The 20,728-nt window shown below is 37.6% G+C and overlaps 1 protein-coding gene across 6 annotated transcripts in view; it reads left to right on the forward strand.

The window, feature by feature from the left end:
* birc6 (baculoviral IAP repeat containing 6) overlaps window positions 1–20,728 on the forward strand; it is a 139,256-nt gene that overhangs the window by 80,422 nt on the left and 38,106 nt on the right. For all 6 annotated transcript variants that reach the window (XM_031902932.1, XM_012963792.3, XM_031902934.1 and 3 more), the window contains exons 55-64: window positions 368–1,148; window positions 3,056–3,199; window positions 5,348–5,477; window positions 9,741–9,872; window positions 10,026–10,193; window positions 11,280–11,453; window positions 11,780–11,976; window positions 12,091–12,391; window positions 14,406–14,623; window positions 16,274–16,438. In XM_031902932.1, the coding sequence (XP_031758792.1) occupies window positions 368–1,148; window positions 3,056–3,199; window positions 5,348–5,477; window positions 9,741–9,872; window positions 10,026–10,193; window positions 11,280–11,453; window positions 11,780–11,976; window positions 12,091–12,391; window positions 14,406–14,623; window positions 16,274–16,438 (2,410 nt within the window). The remainder of the gene's footprint in view (window positions 1–367; window positions 1,149–3,055; window positions 3,200–5,347; window positions 5,478–9,740; window positions 9,873–10,025; window positions 10,194–11,279; window positions 11,454–11,779; window positions 11,977–12,090; window positions 12,392–14,405; window positions 14,624–16,273; window positions 16,439–20,728) is intronic.

The following is a 20,728-nucleotide window of genomic DNA, read 5'->3' on the forward strand; positions in this document are numbered from 1 at the left end:
TAATAAATACACCCCTTAGTGTGTTGAGTCAACACACTCAACTGACTTGTACCTAGTGAATCACATTCTGGAAGTGACACTATTCAATCCACGCTCAGTTGGTCAAGAAAACAGTTGCCACAGTTGCACACCGGTTTGCTGTTTTGTGGGTATTTTCTGTTATGTTGGGATTCTAAGAAGTAATGCTACATTGTATTTACGAAAACATGCCAATTTGCTTTAGTATTTGGCACATTGAATGTCCTTAGTAAGCGAGCTCTATAGTTTAGTTTTTTCTTGCATCAATGATTTACCTTTGTTTAGGCTTAATGTATTTGATAGAGACATGTTGATGCCCTCACTGTATTCTTCTTTTATTTTTTTTAAGATCTTTGTATAAATGGTCTATGTCTCTACCCTGCAATATGGTCTTAAAGAAAGCAGTGGATGGCCTCCTGTGCTCCATGTGTCATATCCATCCTAATTACTTCTCTTTGCTTATGGGCTGGATGGGTATCACACCACCTCCAATTCAAAGCCAACACAGACTGTCCATAACAGATGACAGCAAAAAGCAAGACCTTAATGCATCACTGACAGATGATTCTAAAAATGCACAAGCACCTCTTGCACTTACAGACTCTCACTTGGCTACTCTTGCTGCCGCATCTCAGTCTCCAGAAGCCATCAAGCAACTACTTGATTCTGGTTTGCCCTCCCTTTTAGTCCGAAGCCTTGTAAATTTTTGCTTTAATCACATATCAAGTTCTGACTGTGCTGCTACACATACAGACTTCACACAGGAGAGACTCCGAAGGCAACACACATCACAGCACTTTAGCAAGATGCCTGTAACAGCAGACTTGGTTGCACCAATTCTCAGGTTTTTGACTGAGGTCGGCAATTGTCATGTAATGAAGGATTGGCTTGGGGGTGCAGAAGTTAATCCTTTATGGACAGCACTTCTGTTTTTACTTTGTCATTCTGGTGCCAGCACAGCTGGACATGTTACTGCTCCACCACATGCAAGTAGCCGGTGTACTTTGTTAAACTCGAATGCAGGAAATGGCCTTACCACCCAACAGAGAACTGCAGTTGAAAATGCATCAGTGGCCTTTTTCTTACAATGCATATCCTGTCATCCAAACAATCAGAGGCTAATGGCACAGGTATTGTATATATACAAAAATATGTTTGTTACCAAAGTACACAACTTGTATTGCTGAATAATGTATAAAAGAATATTTTGTTATCACCAAGAAAGAATTATAGTTATAAATTTATAGTGACAGTTAAAGGAGAACTTGTATGTATGTAGAACTTAAGCTTAACTAAAGAACAAGGCTAGAAATGTTGTACATTATGTATTGGTTTTTTGCACCAGCCCAAGACAACCAAAGCCCTTTAGCAGTGAAAAATCAGTGCCTTCAAATTGCTCCCAGTAGCTCCCTATCTTTGTTTCTGCCATGGTCGGACTGGGCCGCCGGGACACCGGGAAAAATCACGGTGGGCCCCGGCCCTAGTGGCCCCTGCCCACTGCTGATTCACTGCACACTTTGTGCTGCTGTCACCTACCTGAGCTTAGGGGCTGACTCAAATTATACAGTAGACACAGAAGATATATGTCACAATATAAGAATGATTAGTAAATTAAATCTGATATACATTCCATGGCAGCTACAAAACCATTGCAGTTAGTTTTGGAATTCAGTAGTCAGCCTTGTAGCCACAGCATATATGCTTCTCAACAGCTGCCCAGAGCACTATGAGCATGTGAGTGTCACTGACACTTCTAACAGAATCCAAGATGGGGAGCTGCTGTGACAACTGTAAAGGCGTGGATTATTTCTACTATAGAGATGCTAAAACTTAAGGCTAGTGCACTAAGTTAAGTATATAAAATAATAAATACAGGCATGCCTACCAAGTGTCCCAATTTTTTGCGGGACCGTCCCTGTTTTAACAGTTCAACCCACAGTCCCAGAATTGATCTCCTGCACTGAACCCTAAAAAAGATACAAACTTATTTAAAAAGTAGCTTTTGGCAGAGAACATAGAAAGTTAACAAGCCATACCTGCACTTAGATACAATTGTAACTAATAAGCTAAACAGGTCTCTTGCTGGAACTGAGACTCACAACTTAAAGGACAATTTTACCTGCATTAGCAAAACTGTAATAATGCATAAAACAAGACCCCAAAATCCCCAGAAATGTGTTCAAACTTTAAATAATCTGCCAAATTTAGTAATATGGGAGTGGTTTATGGGGTGTGGCCTTAAAAATGGGCATAGTCAAAACAATTTATCGTTCTGCGTGCAGCATTTATTTTTGTCCCTCTTTTCATTTTTCAAATGTTGGGAGGTGTGTACAGGTATGGTATTTATTATTTGGCATGCTTGGGATGTGGCTTTTCTCCAGCTTGCAATTTGCATTACTATACTTTTAGTCTACTAAAAAGCTAAGCATGAAATCATTTTTGCTAGTTCACTTACCATCAAGTGCAAAGTACTGCTTTATTATTCCAGAGAAGAGGCAAATAACTTGGACATTGTTGAAAAGGTTTATGCTTAAAATGGACTCTTTGTGATTTCTTTCCTGCAATTTGGATCAATGCTTAATGGGTTTGTTGATAAGATATCCCAATTTTCCTTTTTTTTTTTTTTTTTTTTGTGGCTATATTTTTAATTGTGATGTTTCCTGGAAGAAGAAAAAAAGTAATGCTTTCTTAGCCATTTACTGAATTAGCACAGAAACAGATGTGATAAGCCACACATTAACTAGCCTAGTCAAAGTCTGTGCTTTGCTGGTCACATAAACATCAGAGGCTTTCTCAGTCATTTGAAAATCATTAAAAGCAATCTTGTGACTTTGTGCTAAACTTTATTGTGTGTTGGAATGCAGATAAGATATTAGTTTTTGTAGTTTGGTAAAAATGCTTTTGCTGCTTTTCAGATACATGATAGAGGGTTTAATACACTCTATAAGCTATTAAATGTATTTGCTGTCAAAAGAAAATGTTTTCACTCATGTTAGTTATTAATGTTTGTAAAAACGTTTTTAATTTATTCTTATAGGTCCTGTGTGAGCTTTTTCAGTCTTCCCCACAACGTGGCAGTCTCCCTGCATCTGCTAATATTTCGGGCTTCATCAGAAGACTTTTCTTGCAGCTGATGCTGGAGGATGAGAAAGTGACCATGTTTCTTCAGTCCCCATGTCCTGTATGACTTACATATTCATTCTTTTTTTTTTTTTTTTTTTTTTATTGGGGAGAGGGGGTAATTATTGTTCATGTGCTTCATGTCAGAACAAACCTTTATGATCCCAAAGGACCAGTAACACTAGGAGGAAAAAAAAAAAAGTTTTATAAACTCCTAAATGCAGAGTACTGCCAACCTCCTCAGTGAATAGGGCTAGGGCTTTTTGCCTATTGTTATAGTAGAAAAATATCTATGATTTTTATTATTGCTGGCACTAAACAAGAAAATGCTACAAGTTTTACTTTAGTGTTTTTAAGTGTGTACTGTGCCTTTTAAGTGTTGAGTACTAAATTGGCACCTGCTAAAATTTATTAGGTCTAAACAAAGGTGATTTGCTTTAATATTTTGTTTTAATATTTTATAAGAAATCCCTGTTATCTCTTACTGTACACCATTGATATTTTTCACATGTCTAGAGTTTTGGCTGAGGCTATTATGCAGCTGTCATCTCCAGGCCAAGGGGATTTTCAGCCAATATATACCTGGCTGATTTTATGACCCTTTATACTGTGCTGGCATTTTACACATTGCCATGGACACCAATGTGTAGGGAAGATGCAGGGTAATGAGTGGAAATATGATTTTTAATGCTTTGAACAAACACAAATTGTATTTTGAAAGCCAGTTGTTTATTGTAGATCATTTATTATGTTTTACATAGTTAAGGGTGAAAAAACTCCAAGTTCAACCCCTCCAAACAAATCCCAGTACAGATATATACACAAACTTATGCAGACCTACCTATACACTCGTATATAAATTACTTATACCAATATCTATACTAACTGTAGATCTTGAGAACTCAATAGCCTTAGTTATTCTTATTTTGGATATTATGCTTTTTCAAGAAATCATCCAAGCCACTCTGAAAAGACTTACTAGAAAATGCCATCATAGCAACACATTGTTGCTGTTTGTCACAAGAAATCTTTTACAACAAATGTGTATGTGATTAGATTTGTTGTTCCAGTCTCTAAAATTAAGCATGTAAGTCAACTAATAGGAAATATGTCTGTCATAGCCAAATTATCCACTAGATGGTGTTTGAGCTGTGAATCCAGCTGCAGCAGAACTAGCTGTCTAGTACCGATTATATTAAATAACAGAATGTAATAATACAGTTGTCATTGATTCTTGTTCTCAAAACTAAACTGAAAAGTAAAAACCAGAGCGTGTGCATATAAATGTACAGGTATAGGACCCATTATCCAGAATGCTCAGGACCAAGGGTATTCTGGATATATGGTGTCTTTCCGTATTTTGGATCTCCATACCTTGTCTACTAAAAAAAAAAATCAGTAAAACATTAATAAACCCAATAGGATTTTTTTGTCTCCAATAAGGATTAATTATATCTTAGTTGGGATCAAATACAAGGTACTGTTTTATTATTACAGAGAAAAAGGAAATCGGTTTAAAAAAAATCTGAATTACCATATATACTCGAGTATAAGCCGATCCGAATGTAAGCCGAGGTACCTAATGTTACCTAAGAAAACTGGAAAAACTTATTGACTCGAGTATAAGCCTAGGGTGGGAAATGCAGCAGCTACTGCTAAGTTTTAATAATCAAAATAAATACCAATAAAGTTACATTAAATGAGGTATCAGTGGGATATATGTTTTTAAATATTTATTTCATAGAAAAACAGTAAACTAGCTCTGTAAGTGGAGAAGAGGGTCAACAAAAACAATGATACCTTAAGAGCTCAATCAGCAACCAAGCTAAAACACAAAGAGTTAAAATCCTTCAAAACTATATATAGAATATAAAGTGCAATGTCTAGTGCAGAATGGGACAGGTGAGGATGGTAGATGAAGATGAATTTGGGAGCAGGCCAGGGCACTGGAGGGTCTAGTTGCGGGGACCCATGGCACCCGACTCGAGTATAAGCCGAGGGTGACTTTTCAGCACATTTTGGGTGCTGAAAAACTAGGTATATACAGTATATACAGTATTTGATGTATATTAATGGAGTCTATAGAAAAGAGACTTTCCATAATTCAGAGCTTTCTGGATAACGGTTTTCCGGATAACAGATCCCATACCTGTATATCTTAACAGAGATTGCATTTGTTTTTGTCTAACTTGTGTTTTATCTTTTTCAGCTGTATAAGGGTAGGATCAATGCCACAAGTCACATCATTCAGCATCCAATGTATGGAGCAGGGCACAAATTCCGCACACTTCATTTACCCATTTCCACCACATTGGCAGAACTACTAGATCGTGTCTCAGGTAGGAAACACTTTAATGCAAATTATTTATATTTAGCTAACTAGGTCTCTGTCCCTTTGCATTCTAGTACATTTTACATGACTAGGCTTAATTGCTACCTATGTTTCAGCTTTGTACAGATTTTTGCATTGTGACTTCACATGCAGTGAATTCAGTCCATAAGATGGCCATACACGCACCGATAATATTGTACGAAACCTCGTTTCGTACGATATTCGATGCGTGTGTGGCAAGTCGGCGAGGCGACCGATATCGCAGGAGGGTACTGATATCGGTCGATCAGGTGGGTTAAAAGATTTTGATCGGGCACTATAGAAGGCGCCTGAGCAAAATCTGCCTTCAGAGCTGAATCGGCAGAAGGAGGTAGAAATCCTATTGTTTCTACCTCCTTATCTGCCGTTTTAGCCCTGAAGGTTAGTGGCCGTTTGGAACGATCTTTTTTGCGATCGATTGTCGCACAAAAGATCGAAAATCGCCAGCTTTGTGGCCAGCTTTAGGTATCTTTTTACCTGGGCAGCAAAAAGCCATCCTACATAACTTAAAGCTCGATTTCCATTTTTTTGAATTTCAGCTCCTTAGTGCTATGCCCTAGCAATGCTACTGTCAGCCTATTGCAGCATTTTATTGAAAACCTTCAGTCACAGGGTGATCATTCATACTGAGCAAAAAAGAAAGGAGGAAATTACTTGTTTTCAAATGTCATTTGTAACATGCTTTATTTGTTTCTTTTTTGGGAAGCATGTTTAAATGACATGTTTTGGGAATTGTCAAGTCTCTCAGACGCAAGCTTATTTTGGTGAAGTACAGTTTAGACCTCTCACTTGCTTGTGTCTGACATTTAAAATAAATGTACATGGTAAATTCTATATCACAGTCAATTCTTGTGTGTCAAAAAGGACCTCTCTTTACATTACATTCATCACTTAGGTTCAGTTTGCAAGTAGTGAAAAGTGCCCTTTTAAAGATGAAAGTCTTTCTTCCTTGCCATCTTAAAGCATTCAAATTAACAGTACTATTTTTACTTTCAAAACAGTGGGCCTGCATTACTAAAATGAATAATAACCAACACTACACAATAGAACTCCTTTCAGATAAGCTATTGTTCCTTCTACTCAATGTACTTAACAGTGCAGTACAAAAAAGCACAACTCCTTGGGTGCTATTTTTATGTCTATGACAAGGTGGGACATGGAAGCACGTTTAGTAATGCAAACAATTTCTGAACTTATTTCAATGTTTGCAATGCTCAAGTCATCTTTTAGCCTTCAGGAAACCTGCTTTTTGGGAGGGTTTTGTGGTGGGGTTCTGGGGTGTCATAAATCATTGCGTCTCATTGTATTTAATGTATTTGGGCTTAAAGTGGACCTGTCACCCAGGCATAAAAAGCTATATAATAAAAGCCCTTTTAAAATTAAACAAGAAACCCAAAATCATTTTTTTATTACCACATCCAAACCCATTCTAAAAGCATTTAAAAATCCCAGCTGTCAGTCATATATTGCCTGCCCCACCTCTATGCCTTAGGCATAGAGGTGTGGCAGACAGTTACTTTCACTTTCAATTCAGAACTTCTTAGATGTTGCTGCTTTCCTCACATCCCCCCTCCCTCCTCACTATGTAATTATTTAACCAGTGCATGGACATGGGCATCAGGTCCCCCCCATACTGGCACAGAAATAAGATATTGGCAGGGTGCAATGCCTGCTTTGATAACAGTGCCCACAAAATGGTGCCTGCCTGCTTGCTGCAATTGTGAATTCCAAGGCTAAAGAAAATACGATTAAAACAATTTATATAGTGTAAGTAAAGTTTATTTTGCTTGACAAACACAGTAGAAAACAATTTGGAATTATTTCTTAAGGTGACAGGACCCCTTTAAAGTTCCCACTGGTGCTGCTACCCTCTGTTTCTTTTGCTGTATTTAATGTATTTTAAGTGCCACTGTTTCTGTCCCTCACTGTATAATGTATTTAGGATGTGGAGTTATTGATCACAGAAGTCAGTGTACCATTATTTACAAGTGTATATTTCTATATATCTTTTAGTGTAAAATAAAAAAGATCTGTTTGCTCTTTTAAAATGGATTTCAGTGCAGAATTTTGCTGGTCAAAAAAAAAAATAACTCGAGGAATCCACAATTTTATTGTTACTTTTTATTACTTAATTTACCCTATTTATTTAGGCCCTCTCATTTCCATATTCCAGTGTTTTATTTAAGCTACTGCCTTGTTATTACGGTACACTAGACCTTAGCTGTTGGGCAGCTGCTAAAATGGCATACTGCGTAACAAAAGGCTAAGTAATTAAAAATAAAAAGTGAAGAACAATAACACTTATCATAATATAACTGCCTGTATCATATTAAAAGTACAGGTATGGGATCCCTTATCTGGAATCCCTTTATCCAGAAAGTTCCAAATTACAGAAAGGCCATCATCCATAGACTCCATTATAAGCAAATAATTCAAATTTCTATAAATGATTTCCTTTTTCTCTGTAATAATAAAACAGTACCTTGTATTTGATCCCAACTAAGATATAATGAATCCTTATTGGAGGCAAAACAAGCCTATTGGGTTTATTCAATATTTAAATGATGTTTAGCAGATTTAAGTTATGGAGATCCAAATTACAGAAAGATCCCTTATCTGGAAAATCCCAGGTCCCGAGCATTCTGGATAACAAAATACCTGTACTACAATTAATAGTTCTGTGGGTGACTAAATGTCCTGGCTCGCAGATGCAATTTCCTGGATTCGCAGATGCCTACAATTCCAGGTGATAGCCTTAAGCTGGCCATACACGTCAGGATTTATAAAAGATCTTCTACTTATCGCAGGACCAAGCTTATCATAAAACGATCATTTAAAAGAACAATTGGTACATCAACAAAAACTACCATTTCAAATGATATTTTCTAGTTGAAGCTAGAAAAACTGCCTGCTTGGTCCTGCAAACAGTTGGACAATACAAAATGTAATTGTTAAAGAAAATTTTTTCAACCTGCCTAAACGATTTTCTGACCAAAAGATCTCTAGATTTACAATCATTTGGTGCACACTAACCTTAAAATAATTGTTGGATCACACTGAAATTGGTCAATAAGTAAAGAACAAATGTTACATGTATGGCCAGCTTTACACAAAACTATTCCAAGTCTTGTGTTGCCTACCCATGGAGCTATTGAAGGGGTTGTTCACCTTTCCATTAATTTTTAGTTTGACTAGAATATGAATAGAAGAGTACCTGAGTAGAAAGATAAGTAATAAAAAATAACAAAAACAATTGTACAATTGTAGCCTCACAGAGCAATAATTTGTAGGCTGCTGGCATCAATGACCCCCATTAGAAAGCCTAAAAAAGTCCAAAGAAAAGATAATTCAAAAACTATAAAAAAAATAATAAATAAATGAACAATGAAGAGCAATTGAAAGGTTCTTAAGAATTGGCCATTCTATATTATACTAAAGGTTAACTCCAAGTTGGTTAGTTCATGAAAGGGCTTGTTCACTTTAATGTCTACAATCCCTCTGTTTTTCATTACTCTTAAAAAACAATGAAACCCACAAATCAAGGGTTTTAACCACATTATTTAGAATCCCAATATGTGGCCATCTACTCCCCTGCCTATGTGCTAAATACAGAGCTGCATAGAAGGGTTGGCAGCCACAATATTTGGCGGCATCACTGTAGTGTCTTCACAGTAGTTATTGCTGAGTAGGAACAAGAGCACTCAAATGCAACCTGGTCCCATATTAAGAATGCCCACTCAGTCTGCAATCATTTTTCAAGCACAATGTGCAACAACCACTGTGCATTGCTGCAGGGCATCCTTCAAGAGTCTTAACAATGGGACTGGGGTTAGGGACTGGCAGCCCATGTCCTCTTTAAATGGGGAGAAAATAGAAAAAAGAAGGGCCTGTGTACTTTCACGTTTTCCCCTTTGTATTTGTATAATGGATTGCTATAATCTCTTCCAACACAATACCATTCTCTATTGCTTAATTAAAGTTTCATTAGGTCAGTGCCTTGTAATTGAGGTTAATTGACTAAATCGAAGTTGATTAGAAAATAAATGAATTTGTGTTTTTAATGTTTAATGTGTTTGAGTAGATTTTAGGTACTGGTGTTCAAAATTGCAGAATAAAACCCTTATTCAGAAAACACTGGCGCTGAAGCATACAGGATAATGTACAAGCATTTAAATTAAAAGCCAAATGTATTCTCATTGCATAGTAATTTCTTTATTTTTTATACTTTTAGATACTCCAAGTATCACTGCAAAATTAATAAGTGAGCAGAAGGATGATAAGGAGAAAAAAAATCAAGAAGAAAAAGAGAAAGTCAAGGCGGAAAATGGTTTTCAGGACAATTACAGTGTGGTTGTTGCTTCTGGTAACTTTTTAGTATTTATCCTTTTTTCATGATATATTAGTAGCTGGCATTATTTTACTCTTAAAACTGCATCTTCACGAAACGTTATTTTCAGTGTTTTATGCAACAATGGTTTATTATAATTAAGCTGCTTTTTTTAAATCTACATTTTAGGTTTAAAATCTCAATCTAAAAGAGCAGTGTCCTCCACACCACCAAGGCCACCATCTCGGCGTGGGAGAGTAATAGCAGATAAAGTTGGGAGCTCTTCATCAGGAGTAGAATCTTCCAGCAAGACAATTAGCATTCCGGTCTTTCACCTGTACCATAAACTACTTCCTGGTAAGTCCAAATAAGTTAGACTGTACTGCATTCAATGGGATTTTGTAAAAAAAATAAGATTTATTGTGCTAGTCCAACATAGTAATATAGTCTGGAACAAATACCTAAGCCCTGGCCCCCTGTTCTCCTGCTGATCTAGCTGACTGCTTTGAGACTCAAAAAAAAATTAAATTTAACAGTAAATGACTGTCCTCAGCCTGCATTCTCCAAATCCCAAAATCCCCTGCACACGTGATATCAAGGAAAAATAAATCACAGTGTAAATGCATTGTGGGTTAAGTAGTTCCTTGCATTCTGTATATAAATTGTGGAGATTATAGATGTGGCATTATAGGCAGATAAGGGATGTTCTTTTTTTTTTTTCCCCCCCCATAAAAAGGATCAGCACACCAGAGGCCACCCCTTTTAGATTAGAGAAATGGAACTTTCATTTGAAGCAGCGTAGGTGTTTTTTCTCGGTGAGAACAGTGAGGCTGAGGAGTGCCCTGCTGTGTGATGTGATGGCAGATTTCTATTAATACCTTTAAGAGTGGCCTGGATGAGTTCTTGAATAAGTATAGTATCCAAGGCTTTTGTTATACTTATACCTACAGTTAGCGTTGGTGTTGTAAAATACATGTAAATATGTATTTTAAGTATGCAAGTGTATAGATAGGTTGCTATGGGTCTATGTCTGTGCGCTGGGGTTCACTTGGAGGGGTTGAACTATAACTATATAACTATAAGACGGTGTTATAGTTTGAAACAAAAGTGTTTTAGCCCCTCCTCTTCTGCCAGGTTTTAAAATGATGCAAAAAGAAAAGAACTGTTTTGCAGAAGGATTTTGGCATGTAAATGTATATTACAGTTAAAGGTATTATAAGGGTTTTTTGTGTTTTGTTGGGCTGTTTGACTAATTTTGGTTTGGAAGCCGGACTTTTCCTTTAAAATGGAGTCTGGGAGATGGCCTTCTGATGACCAAACATAGTTGCACTCACTTTTCTGTTAGGAATGCCTGGGTGCACAAGCAAATGTACATTTATATAGGAAAATAAAGCAAGGGGCTCACATGTCTTTAAAAATGAAAAATGTGTTTGTTTTTTCTAGGTCAACCATTGCCACCAGAGATGACTCTTGCCCAGCTTCTGACTTTACTTTATGAGAGGAAGCTACCTCAGGGCTTTCGTTCTGTAGATTTGACAGTGAAATTGGGTTCAAAGGTTATATCTGATCCAAGCTTGTCTAAAACTGACTCGTTTAAACGTCTGCACACAGAGAAAGGTATTTCACAAGTGTCTTTGTTGCTGCATAGATATACTTTTGTTTTTTATTTTAAAATTGAATTTAATATTTAGCTTGCACTTGCACTGGGGCAAAAAGCTTAAAAATAACTTGTCTTTTTATTTTAAGCATTTAAGCTTATATGTTATTGTCGCTACGCTATATAGTGTAAATTTATTTGAGGAATGTTGAGCTTAAGCTGTCAATTGTTAGTAAGTTTAGAAAATCAGTGAATGTAAAAAAATCCTTATGTTTGATGCTGAGTACAAATGCAGTTATGATAAATTAAATTTCTGATATTTTATTTTCTTTTGGATTCTGTAAAGAACATGGAGATTTGTTAGGTACCTGTCCTGAAGAGGAAGCTTTAAGTCCAGGCGATGAATATGTAGATTCACTTTTGGATGACTCTTATCTTGAAACGTGTCCAATACAATCTCCACTGCAAGTGTTTGCTGGAATGGGAGGCTTGGCACTCATCGCTGAGCGACTTCCTATGCTTTATCCTGATGTCATTCAGCAAGTAAGAGTTTCATATACAGTAAGCTTTTCCAAAGGACATTTTATCTTTGTAGGTCTATTTATAACTGAGATTTCAATTAATAAGATTTATATCTATCTTCTGATTTCAATTAAGGTGAGCGCTCCTGTTGTTACGTCAACAACTCAAGAAAAACCAAAGGACAGTGATCAGTTTGAATGGGTCACAATTGAACAATCCGGAGAGCTGGTTTATGAGGCACCAGAAACAATTGCTGCAGAGCCACCACCTATTAAGTCTGCAGTGCAAACTATGTCCCCTATTCCTGCTCACTCCCTAGCTGCCTTTGGACTATTTCTCCGTCTCCCTGGGTATGCAGAGGTACTGCTTAAGGAGCGTAAGCATGCCCAGTGTTTACTTCGTCTGGTACTAGGAGTTACAGATGATGGAGAAGGAAGTAAGTACCTGTGTATCATTCTGCTCATAGTTACCAGTAATAATTCTTCGTAAAAATACTTCTGCTTCATAGATGGTGAAGGTTTCCCCTTCTTCATTTAGTGGGTCTTCTCCAGTCCATATCTGAAGACAAGACCAATTTAGTTTTTGCACATTTATTAGGAATGTGTCACTATCCCATTAATAACCTATTCCCCTGTGTAGTTTCCCCTTTACAGGCCTCAGCTCCTGCCACAGGAAATCATATAAGGTTGGGAGTGGGGCAAACTGCTGATAGGCAGGGGCATTGTTTACATCCTCATCTTATTAGGACTTTGGCCCATTTACACTGCCCAAAATCAACTCCTGTGGTCTTTAATGATTGATGGGGGTGGCAAGGGTACACAATAAAACAGTTTTTCATTTATTAAATTAGGGCCTGGTACCTTGTTAAAGGGATAGTCACATGTTCCTTATAAATGTCAAAGGTGTCACTATTCCTTTAACACTAAAGCTGTATAGACAGCATTTGGTACATTCAGCTCTGGCAAACAAGTGTGCAAAGGCTTAGTGATGATAAATATAAAATGTAAAGGACTGCACATACTTCACTAGGTTCAAATATCTAACTTCCAAAAGCCATCAGTTTGATTTGACCATAGAAATAGATTTTATTGCTGGCTAGTGTTACATTACTTAACATAAAATTGGGGATGTTGTGACTTTGCAGAGCTGGAGTGTGATAGTGAGTTTCATATGAAAAAAGGAGATACCTGTCGGCCACAATTTGTTGATTTTTCACAAGCATTTTTTAAAAAATATTTTGCAAAGAAGAAACTGTTCACCTTGTTCAGTTGCCATGGTAAGAGGGGCATATCTTCCTAATTATGCTCCTAAACAGACACCTAACTTGCTCTGTGCTTGATTCACATTTTGTTATGTTCTCTGCTTCCAGATGTTTTGGGGACATAGAAAGAGGTTAAAAAATGCAAGGGCATTGTTAGACACCCAGAACATTAAATTTGTTTCTTGAAAACAAAACATCTCTTGTCAAAATAAATTAAATAACCAAGTACTGCTAAACCAATACCAATATGCTTGGAAAACTCTAACTGGGGGGGGGGAAAGAGAAACAAAAACAAGCCATCACCCCGCTAAAACACATGTATAGCCACACGCCTATTGTTTCCTTGGCCTAACAGCTTAAACAGTTGAAACTGTATGAAGTGAAGAGCCCTAGCTTCTGTTCAGTTTCTGGCTCTGTACACACCAACATGGTGATGGTGCATTGGCAGATAACATTTTCAAACATATCCAGATTGGACAGATCCATCAAAATGGCCCCCAACCTTATTGGTTGCAAAACAATTCTATTGGGTTTAATTAATGTTTTATTGATTTTTTTTAGTAGACTTAAGGTATGGAGATCCAAATTATGGAAAGACCCCTAATTCGGAATACCCTTGGTCCCGAGCATTCTCGATAACGGGTCTTATACCTGTATACCTTTTCAGACAGTCGGGCAGTAAGTCTGAAGTCTTTCCATAGAAATATGCAAACAAAAGGAATTCTGGGAACGAATTCCTTTTGTTTGCTTTTGTCTGTGTGAGGCAGTCTCCTCAACCTTATTTATTTGTTCATAGAAATATGAAAACCCAAAAAGAGGTTGTGGGAGCACTCCAAGGCTAAATAAAGTATACAAATACAATGGAAGTGCAACTGATCTGGCCAAATTAACTACAAACATACAAAAAGAAAAAGGGATTGATCAATGCACATTCCCTGGTCCCCTGTTTCATAAGTAAATTGTCTGTTAGTTTCATGCTAGTGCATACAGTATATTGACAAAAAACATTAAAGGGACGGGTGTGGGGGTGCTGAACCCACATGGAAGTTTGGCCATTCTTCCTGCAGAATTAAATCTGCTAAAATACATAAATACACAAAAAGAGGTTGTGGGAGCACTCCAAGGCTAAATATGAAATATGAAAACCTATGGCCAGCTTTAAGAATGACTGTTTCCCTTTTTTTTTCAGGTCATATTTTACAGTCTCCATCTGCAAATGTTTTGCCTACGCTTCCTTTTCACGTCTTACGGACTTTATTCAGCACAATGCCACTGACCACAGATGATGGGGTGCTCTTGAGGCGCATGGCTTTAGAAATTGGGGCAATACATCTAATTCTTGCCTGTCTATCTGCTTTGAGTCACCATGCCCCAAGAATTCCAAATTCTACCACCAGTCAGACAGAGGTAGGCATAAACGGGTGCTTGAACATTATTTCATGACATTTTGTTTTAGAAATATACTTATTATAATACTTATTATTGTATTGGTCAGCAGTAGAGTGTATGACTGTTGCCTGTTTTGCTAAGGGATTCAATATAATAACTCCAATAACAGCAGTATTGGTGTGCTGCAATTAAAATGATGATGATGGTTACTGCTTTACATTACTGAGCATTTTTCTTCACAGCCCCTTAGTAGTTATTATATGTGCAAATTGTGCCATTGCTATCATTTCTTAGCCATTGCTGAAATTTGATTTTCCACTGTCGTTTTACTTTGCAATTTAGAATAAGTTTCACAGCCTTTTTATATTGTTACATTAAAGAAGAAGGAAAGGTTAAAACATGGCATTCTATTGCTTCTGTTGTTCGCAAGGGGCTTTGGTATCATATTTTCCTCTCTGCTAAAATGCTGTGCCCTGGGCAGCATACCTGCACAAATTGCTCCTCTTCCTCTCCTTCCTCCCTCTCTGCTGTAATCTGAGTCCAGAGCTACCAGCAAGCAGGGAGAGATACAGGTAGAAGAGGATGTGACGTCACACCAAGCTGATATGGCAGCTGCTATCTTAAACAGAGAGAGTTTCTAGGGTTGTTTACTCAGGTATGGCAAAGCATTCTACAGAATAAATATAGCATTTTAGCTTGCCTTATTGTGGCAAATCTATTAGGAAAAAACTGCATCAGTAGCTTTCCTTCTCCTTTAAGCAATAATTTTTTTTCTCTTGCCAGCTGATTTTTTTTTCCTGAAATTTATCAGATTCTCCAACCTCTAAACTTGGCTCATATTCTTTCTTATTGGCAGCTCTTCCTTGTTTGACAGAGCTAGCCAAGCTTTAAGTTGTGGGCAAAAGAGGTGAATAAATGTTGGTGTTAGCCCAGCAATGGTGGCTAATGTTTTAAGTAAAGATAAGCTCAGTGATTTGTCTTGATTTTTAAAAAATCTTATTGAGCAGTTGGTAGATCTGCTTTTATAGGAACTCGAAATTTTGGACAGCTTTTATATCTATATCAGAAGCAGTAAAGTCATACAAAATTATTGTCTACTTAATACAGTGTCAACCCAGGCTGTTTTGTGTTCGTGCTGCCTTGGAGATTGTTGTTAATCAGCTGTTGGATTCCATCAGCAGGCAGGAGTAATTTTGAACCATTCTTTGTTAAATTCCCAAAATCTTGCTCCAAGTTGTTGCTGAGGCTTTTCCTGAGAAAAAATGCAATGGAATGAAGTCATAGGAACCAAAACGCCATAACACTGGTATGCAACAAAATCCCTACAATCCCTAAACAGGATTATGAGAAGTAGAGCAGGTCCTGTCAAACCAAGTAGCGAGATATTACTGTACAAGATGTTAACAGATATAACTTTACAAGATGTTGATCGGGGTACACAAACAAGAACCAATGGTTATTGTGTGGCAGTGTGAAAATTATGGATCTGTGTGATTTTCTAATGTCTTTTAGCAAGTCAGCTTGTTACTTTGTATACGCTTCAGTTATAAGATGGCAATTTCTGTGTAGAGAGACATCTAAACACAAGTAGAAATATATAGGGTAAGGTAAGATATTATGCAAACTTTTAACCAGGTCTAATAACCTGTTTGTATTTTATTTTTACAGCCGCAGGTCTCTAGTTCTCACAGTAGTGGCACTTGTGAAGAACAGCAACTATACTGGGCTAAAGGCACTGGATTTGGGACAGGCTCTACTGCATCTGGCTGGGATGTTGAACAGGCACTTACAAAGCAAAGACTGGAGGAAGAGCACGTTACGTGTTTGTTGTTGGTAAGTTTTGTGCTGTATCTACCTGGTGTTTCTTTCATCACTGTACTTAAATAGCTTAAATAGCTTGTCTGATTACAATTTTTCTTCAGCTTTAGCAAACCTATTTCTTGTTCTTGTGAAAATATGGTAATTAAGGGATTTTAATACCATATATTCATTGCAAATAATTTATCTTGCCATTTCAAATTGTATTCTTTCTAATTTTAATGGTTTGTAGGCAGTCATCTCTGTTTATTACACATGATCCAGCCAGCACAGTTCCTTCCAAGCACCTATTCCATCCTTTATCTTTCAGTCTCAATTATTATAGGGAAACACCTGAATTCACCACCACCACTTTCTACTGATTTGAAGTTGCCTGACACAGCAAATATAGATGGTTCTCATCTCAAAAACCCACCCGTTGGTATTAATAAATACCAACATAACCTTTAAGTCTATGGCACACAGGGCATTTTGTCGACCAACAGTCAGGGTGACTAAAATACCCTGTTGCCACACCTGGTATTATTATGTCACAAGCACCTTGAGTGATGAACATTGATCAGTGAAAGGCTGAGTTTCATCTTTACCTCTCAACATGAGTCAGCACACATCATATTATCAGAAGCTGTGACATGCAGACAGGGCCGTTTTAAACAGCACTGGTTTTCCCAGACAGCAGCAGTATTCAAAGCCCACAACCTCCTATGTGCTGAAGCCCTTAGGGCAGAGATCCCCAACCAGTGGCTCAGGAACAGCATGTTGCTCACAAACCCCTTGGATGTTGCTCTCAGTGGCCTCAAAGAAGGTGCTAGTTTTTGAGATCCTGGCTTGAGGGCCATAAAAACCAGGTGTACTGCCAAGCAGAGCCTACTGTAGGCTGCCAGTCATTATAGGGGCTACCAAATAGTTATTAACAGCCCTTATTTGGCACCCCAGGAACTCTTATTATGCTTGTGTTACTCCCCAACTCTTTTTACATTTGAATGTGACTCATGGGTAAAAAAGGTTGGGGACCCCTGCCTTAGAGAAAAAGCAGATGGGACCTTTTGTTGACCAATGGAAATCATACTTATGATGGGCAACAAAGCACTGAAAATTTTTTTCTTCTTGTGTAATTGCATGAAAATGCTTCCTTCTACTTTTTTGCACAATTATGTAAGAAGTCCATTTTACCAAACACAATTCTCATAGAGAATAATTCAAAAGAATTTTCACATTCTGTTGCCCGTAGGGCGTTCAATATCTTGAGTGTGACATGGTGCCCTGTCTGCCATTACACATATCGTTTATGGTACCTGGGGAGACCTATTGTTTGTGGGTAATCCCCAGAAAAATATCCATTGATTTCATGACACCAATGCAGTAGATTTTTCTCACATGAATAATATAGCACATTTCCTGTGGGCATCAAATATGCTTGTGTGCCATCACCCTAAAGTGAATGGGAGGCAGTATGGGAAGTTTTGATGTTTCCCCTCTCTGTAAGATGCAAGAGCTGTTATCTAGTCGCTTGCTCATTGTTCTGCTGATAGGCTACTGCTGCACTTCAAGTTGGAGTAATATCTAATCCCAGCTTTCACCCCCCACAGAAACAAAAAACTGCAGCTTATCAGAGCATAAGCCACAAGGCTGAGGGGACTTAGTTCTGGGGTTTTATCCTACATAAAATATGTGCAAAAACACAATTCCTGCCATAAAATAACCTTGTTGTGCTGTTGTGATGGCGCAAAAAAAATATAGCGAATCCAATTTCTACAGTGTCTCTTTTCTATCTGCTATGACAGGCATCAACAAAGCAAGACTTATAAATAGGCATGTTCTGTAAACTGTGCCAGTGGTTTTGCAATATAAAATAAAGGCAAGATCTGACAGAACTGATCATAGCTGTCATTGACCATACCTGCCTTCTTATTTCTTGAGAGGAAATAAAACTATGGTCTCTGAGGATAACTAAATGGACTTTTTCATAACTAACAACTATGCATAGATGTAATGCATTTAGATGTTTCACTGTAAGATGGGATGTTTTTATTCCTGCATGAATATACCTAACATGCTTCAATACCAATTTAATGAAAGCACTTACGGTAACTTATTTATCTTCATTTCCTTTCTAGACCTGTTTTTGAAATGATATGCAGGCTGACCTATAAGGTTCTGCTATCTCAAGCATGCAGTCACCACACAGCCTTGGTTTACCCTTGCTTTTATTTAAGTTAAATTTCTGAATAATTACGAGCGAAAATTATCTCTCCAATGGGTGCAAAAAGAGTTGCATGGTTAATAGTTGCTTTAACTAAGCAAAATGGAGCAGATTTGCTCATCACTATTTCTTAGCTATAAAGGTTGCCAGGCATTTTCATTTTGTAGTTTGTAATGTGTAACTTTATGCCAAAGCAAAATATAATTTGATGGAGGCCAGAATAGCTGGACAGATTCAGTCACTTGAAAAGGTTATTTAAAGGAGAATGAAACCTAATATAACAAAACAAGTGAAAATGCTCCTTACTACCCCCTCTCCTAAAACAGTGCAGTAGTTAAATGTAGATATTCCTTTTTCCTGTGCTTTATATTAAAGTTTTCACTAAAAGTGGATTTGCCAGTGCCATTTTGTTTTCTGTTACGCCTCCCCCCGCCTCTCTGCAGCTTTGTGAGCATTGCTATGGTAACCAGAGACCATAAATCTTATTGATGCAGCCAATCAGGTACAGTCAGAGAGGTCAGCAGTGAAGTTTGGGTGGTTATGTGACCTGAGCTTCATCGCTAGACAGTGAGAAAGCAAAGGATTAGTGCGCATGCCCATGGCTTGAAGATTAACTGCGCATTTGTGAGTTCTGAATTAGATCTGTTTGGCAAGAGAAGGAAAAAACACCTTTTCTTCAAGGGAACCTTGAAGAAAATTACTCTTAACAAGAAAATGAAAACTTCATGGCCAATAATTTCAGCTATTTCTATTTTTAACCTTTTATTGTCATTAAGAGGTAAATATTCTTCATGGACTTAATATTTTTCTGAATTCTAAGATCACTTGCACAAAGGTTTTTTTTTTTTAAAGTAGCAAATTTCTTGCCATTGTCGGCAGTGTAAATCACCATGTAAATTATACAAAATGTGCAATGGATATGACCTAAAACATCACCTTATTTTCAAACGTAAAAAAAAAAAATCATAAAAGTAGATTAAGAAAACCTAGTTAAACAAATGAAACAAAAATTATTATATTTGGTCATGTATTTATTAAAAAAAAAAATAAAAACGATCCAATAACGTGTGTGTGTGTGGCAAAAATAAGTGAATCCTTAGGATTATCGTATAATTTGAAGGTGAAATCAGAGTCTGGTGTTTCTAGTCAATAGGATGAAAATCAGGTGTGAGCAAAGCCTGATCACACATGCAACACATTTATGGATGTGTACCATGGCTCCAACAAAGAAGGTGCCTGAGGACCTCAGAAAAAGATGTCTTGATGCCCATAAAGCTGGAAAAGGTTACAAGACTATCTCTAAAGAGTTTGGACTCCACCAATCAGACAGATTGTGTACAAATGGATAAATTCAAGGACATTGTATCCCTACCCAGAAGTGGTTGACCATCAAAGATGACTCCAACTGCAAGGTGTCTATTAATCTGAGAAGTACAAAGGCAGAGAGGGTCTGTCTCACATTAGCATGTTGTTCATGAGTCCATCATCAAGAGAACACAGAACAGCCACTGTTCTCCCCCCAAAATATTGCTGACCGTCCGACAGTTTGCTAAAAATCATGTTGACAAACCAGAAGGATACTGGAAGAATGTTTTGGGTGAGGGTTGCATTTGGAGAAAGAAAAACACTGCATTCCAACATAAGAACCCGATCCCTGCAGCTCCTTTAATGTTGCTGTAGCCCTCTTGGTGGCCTCCCTTACCAGTTTTCTCCTTGTCTTCTCATCAGTCTTGGAAGTACATCCTGATCTTGCTACAGTCACAGTTGAGCCATATTTTCTCAACTTGATGACTGTCTTCACCAAGATAAATACAGCCATAAGCACTCACAGAAACACTGCACTGAGTTCTCAGGATACAGGATTTCTTGTCTGTTTGTTTTCCTCTGCCAGAGAAACACAGCTCTCTCCCCTCTCCTGCTCCCCCCTCCCTCAAGAATGTTAAGAACTCACTCCCCCCCCCCCCCCCCCCCAGGAATGTGGATCTGAGCCAATCAGCAGGAAGCTTCCTCATAGTCTTACAAACTGAGCACGTACAACGGTCTGGGTCTCGGTGCAGGAGCAAGGCATTATGGGAACTTTCTTTACACAGCTCAGCATTATT

The sequence above is a fragment of the Xenopus tropicalis genome, chromosome 5 (genome assembly GCF_000004195.4).
Source record: "Xenopus tropicalis strain Nigerian chromosome 5, UCB_Xtro_10.0, whole genome shotgun sequence".
Classification (NCBI taxonomy): Eukaryota; Metazoa; Chordata; class Amphibia; order Anura; family Pipidae; genus Xenopus; species Xenopus tropicalis.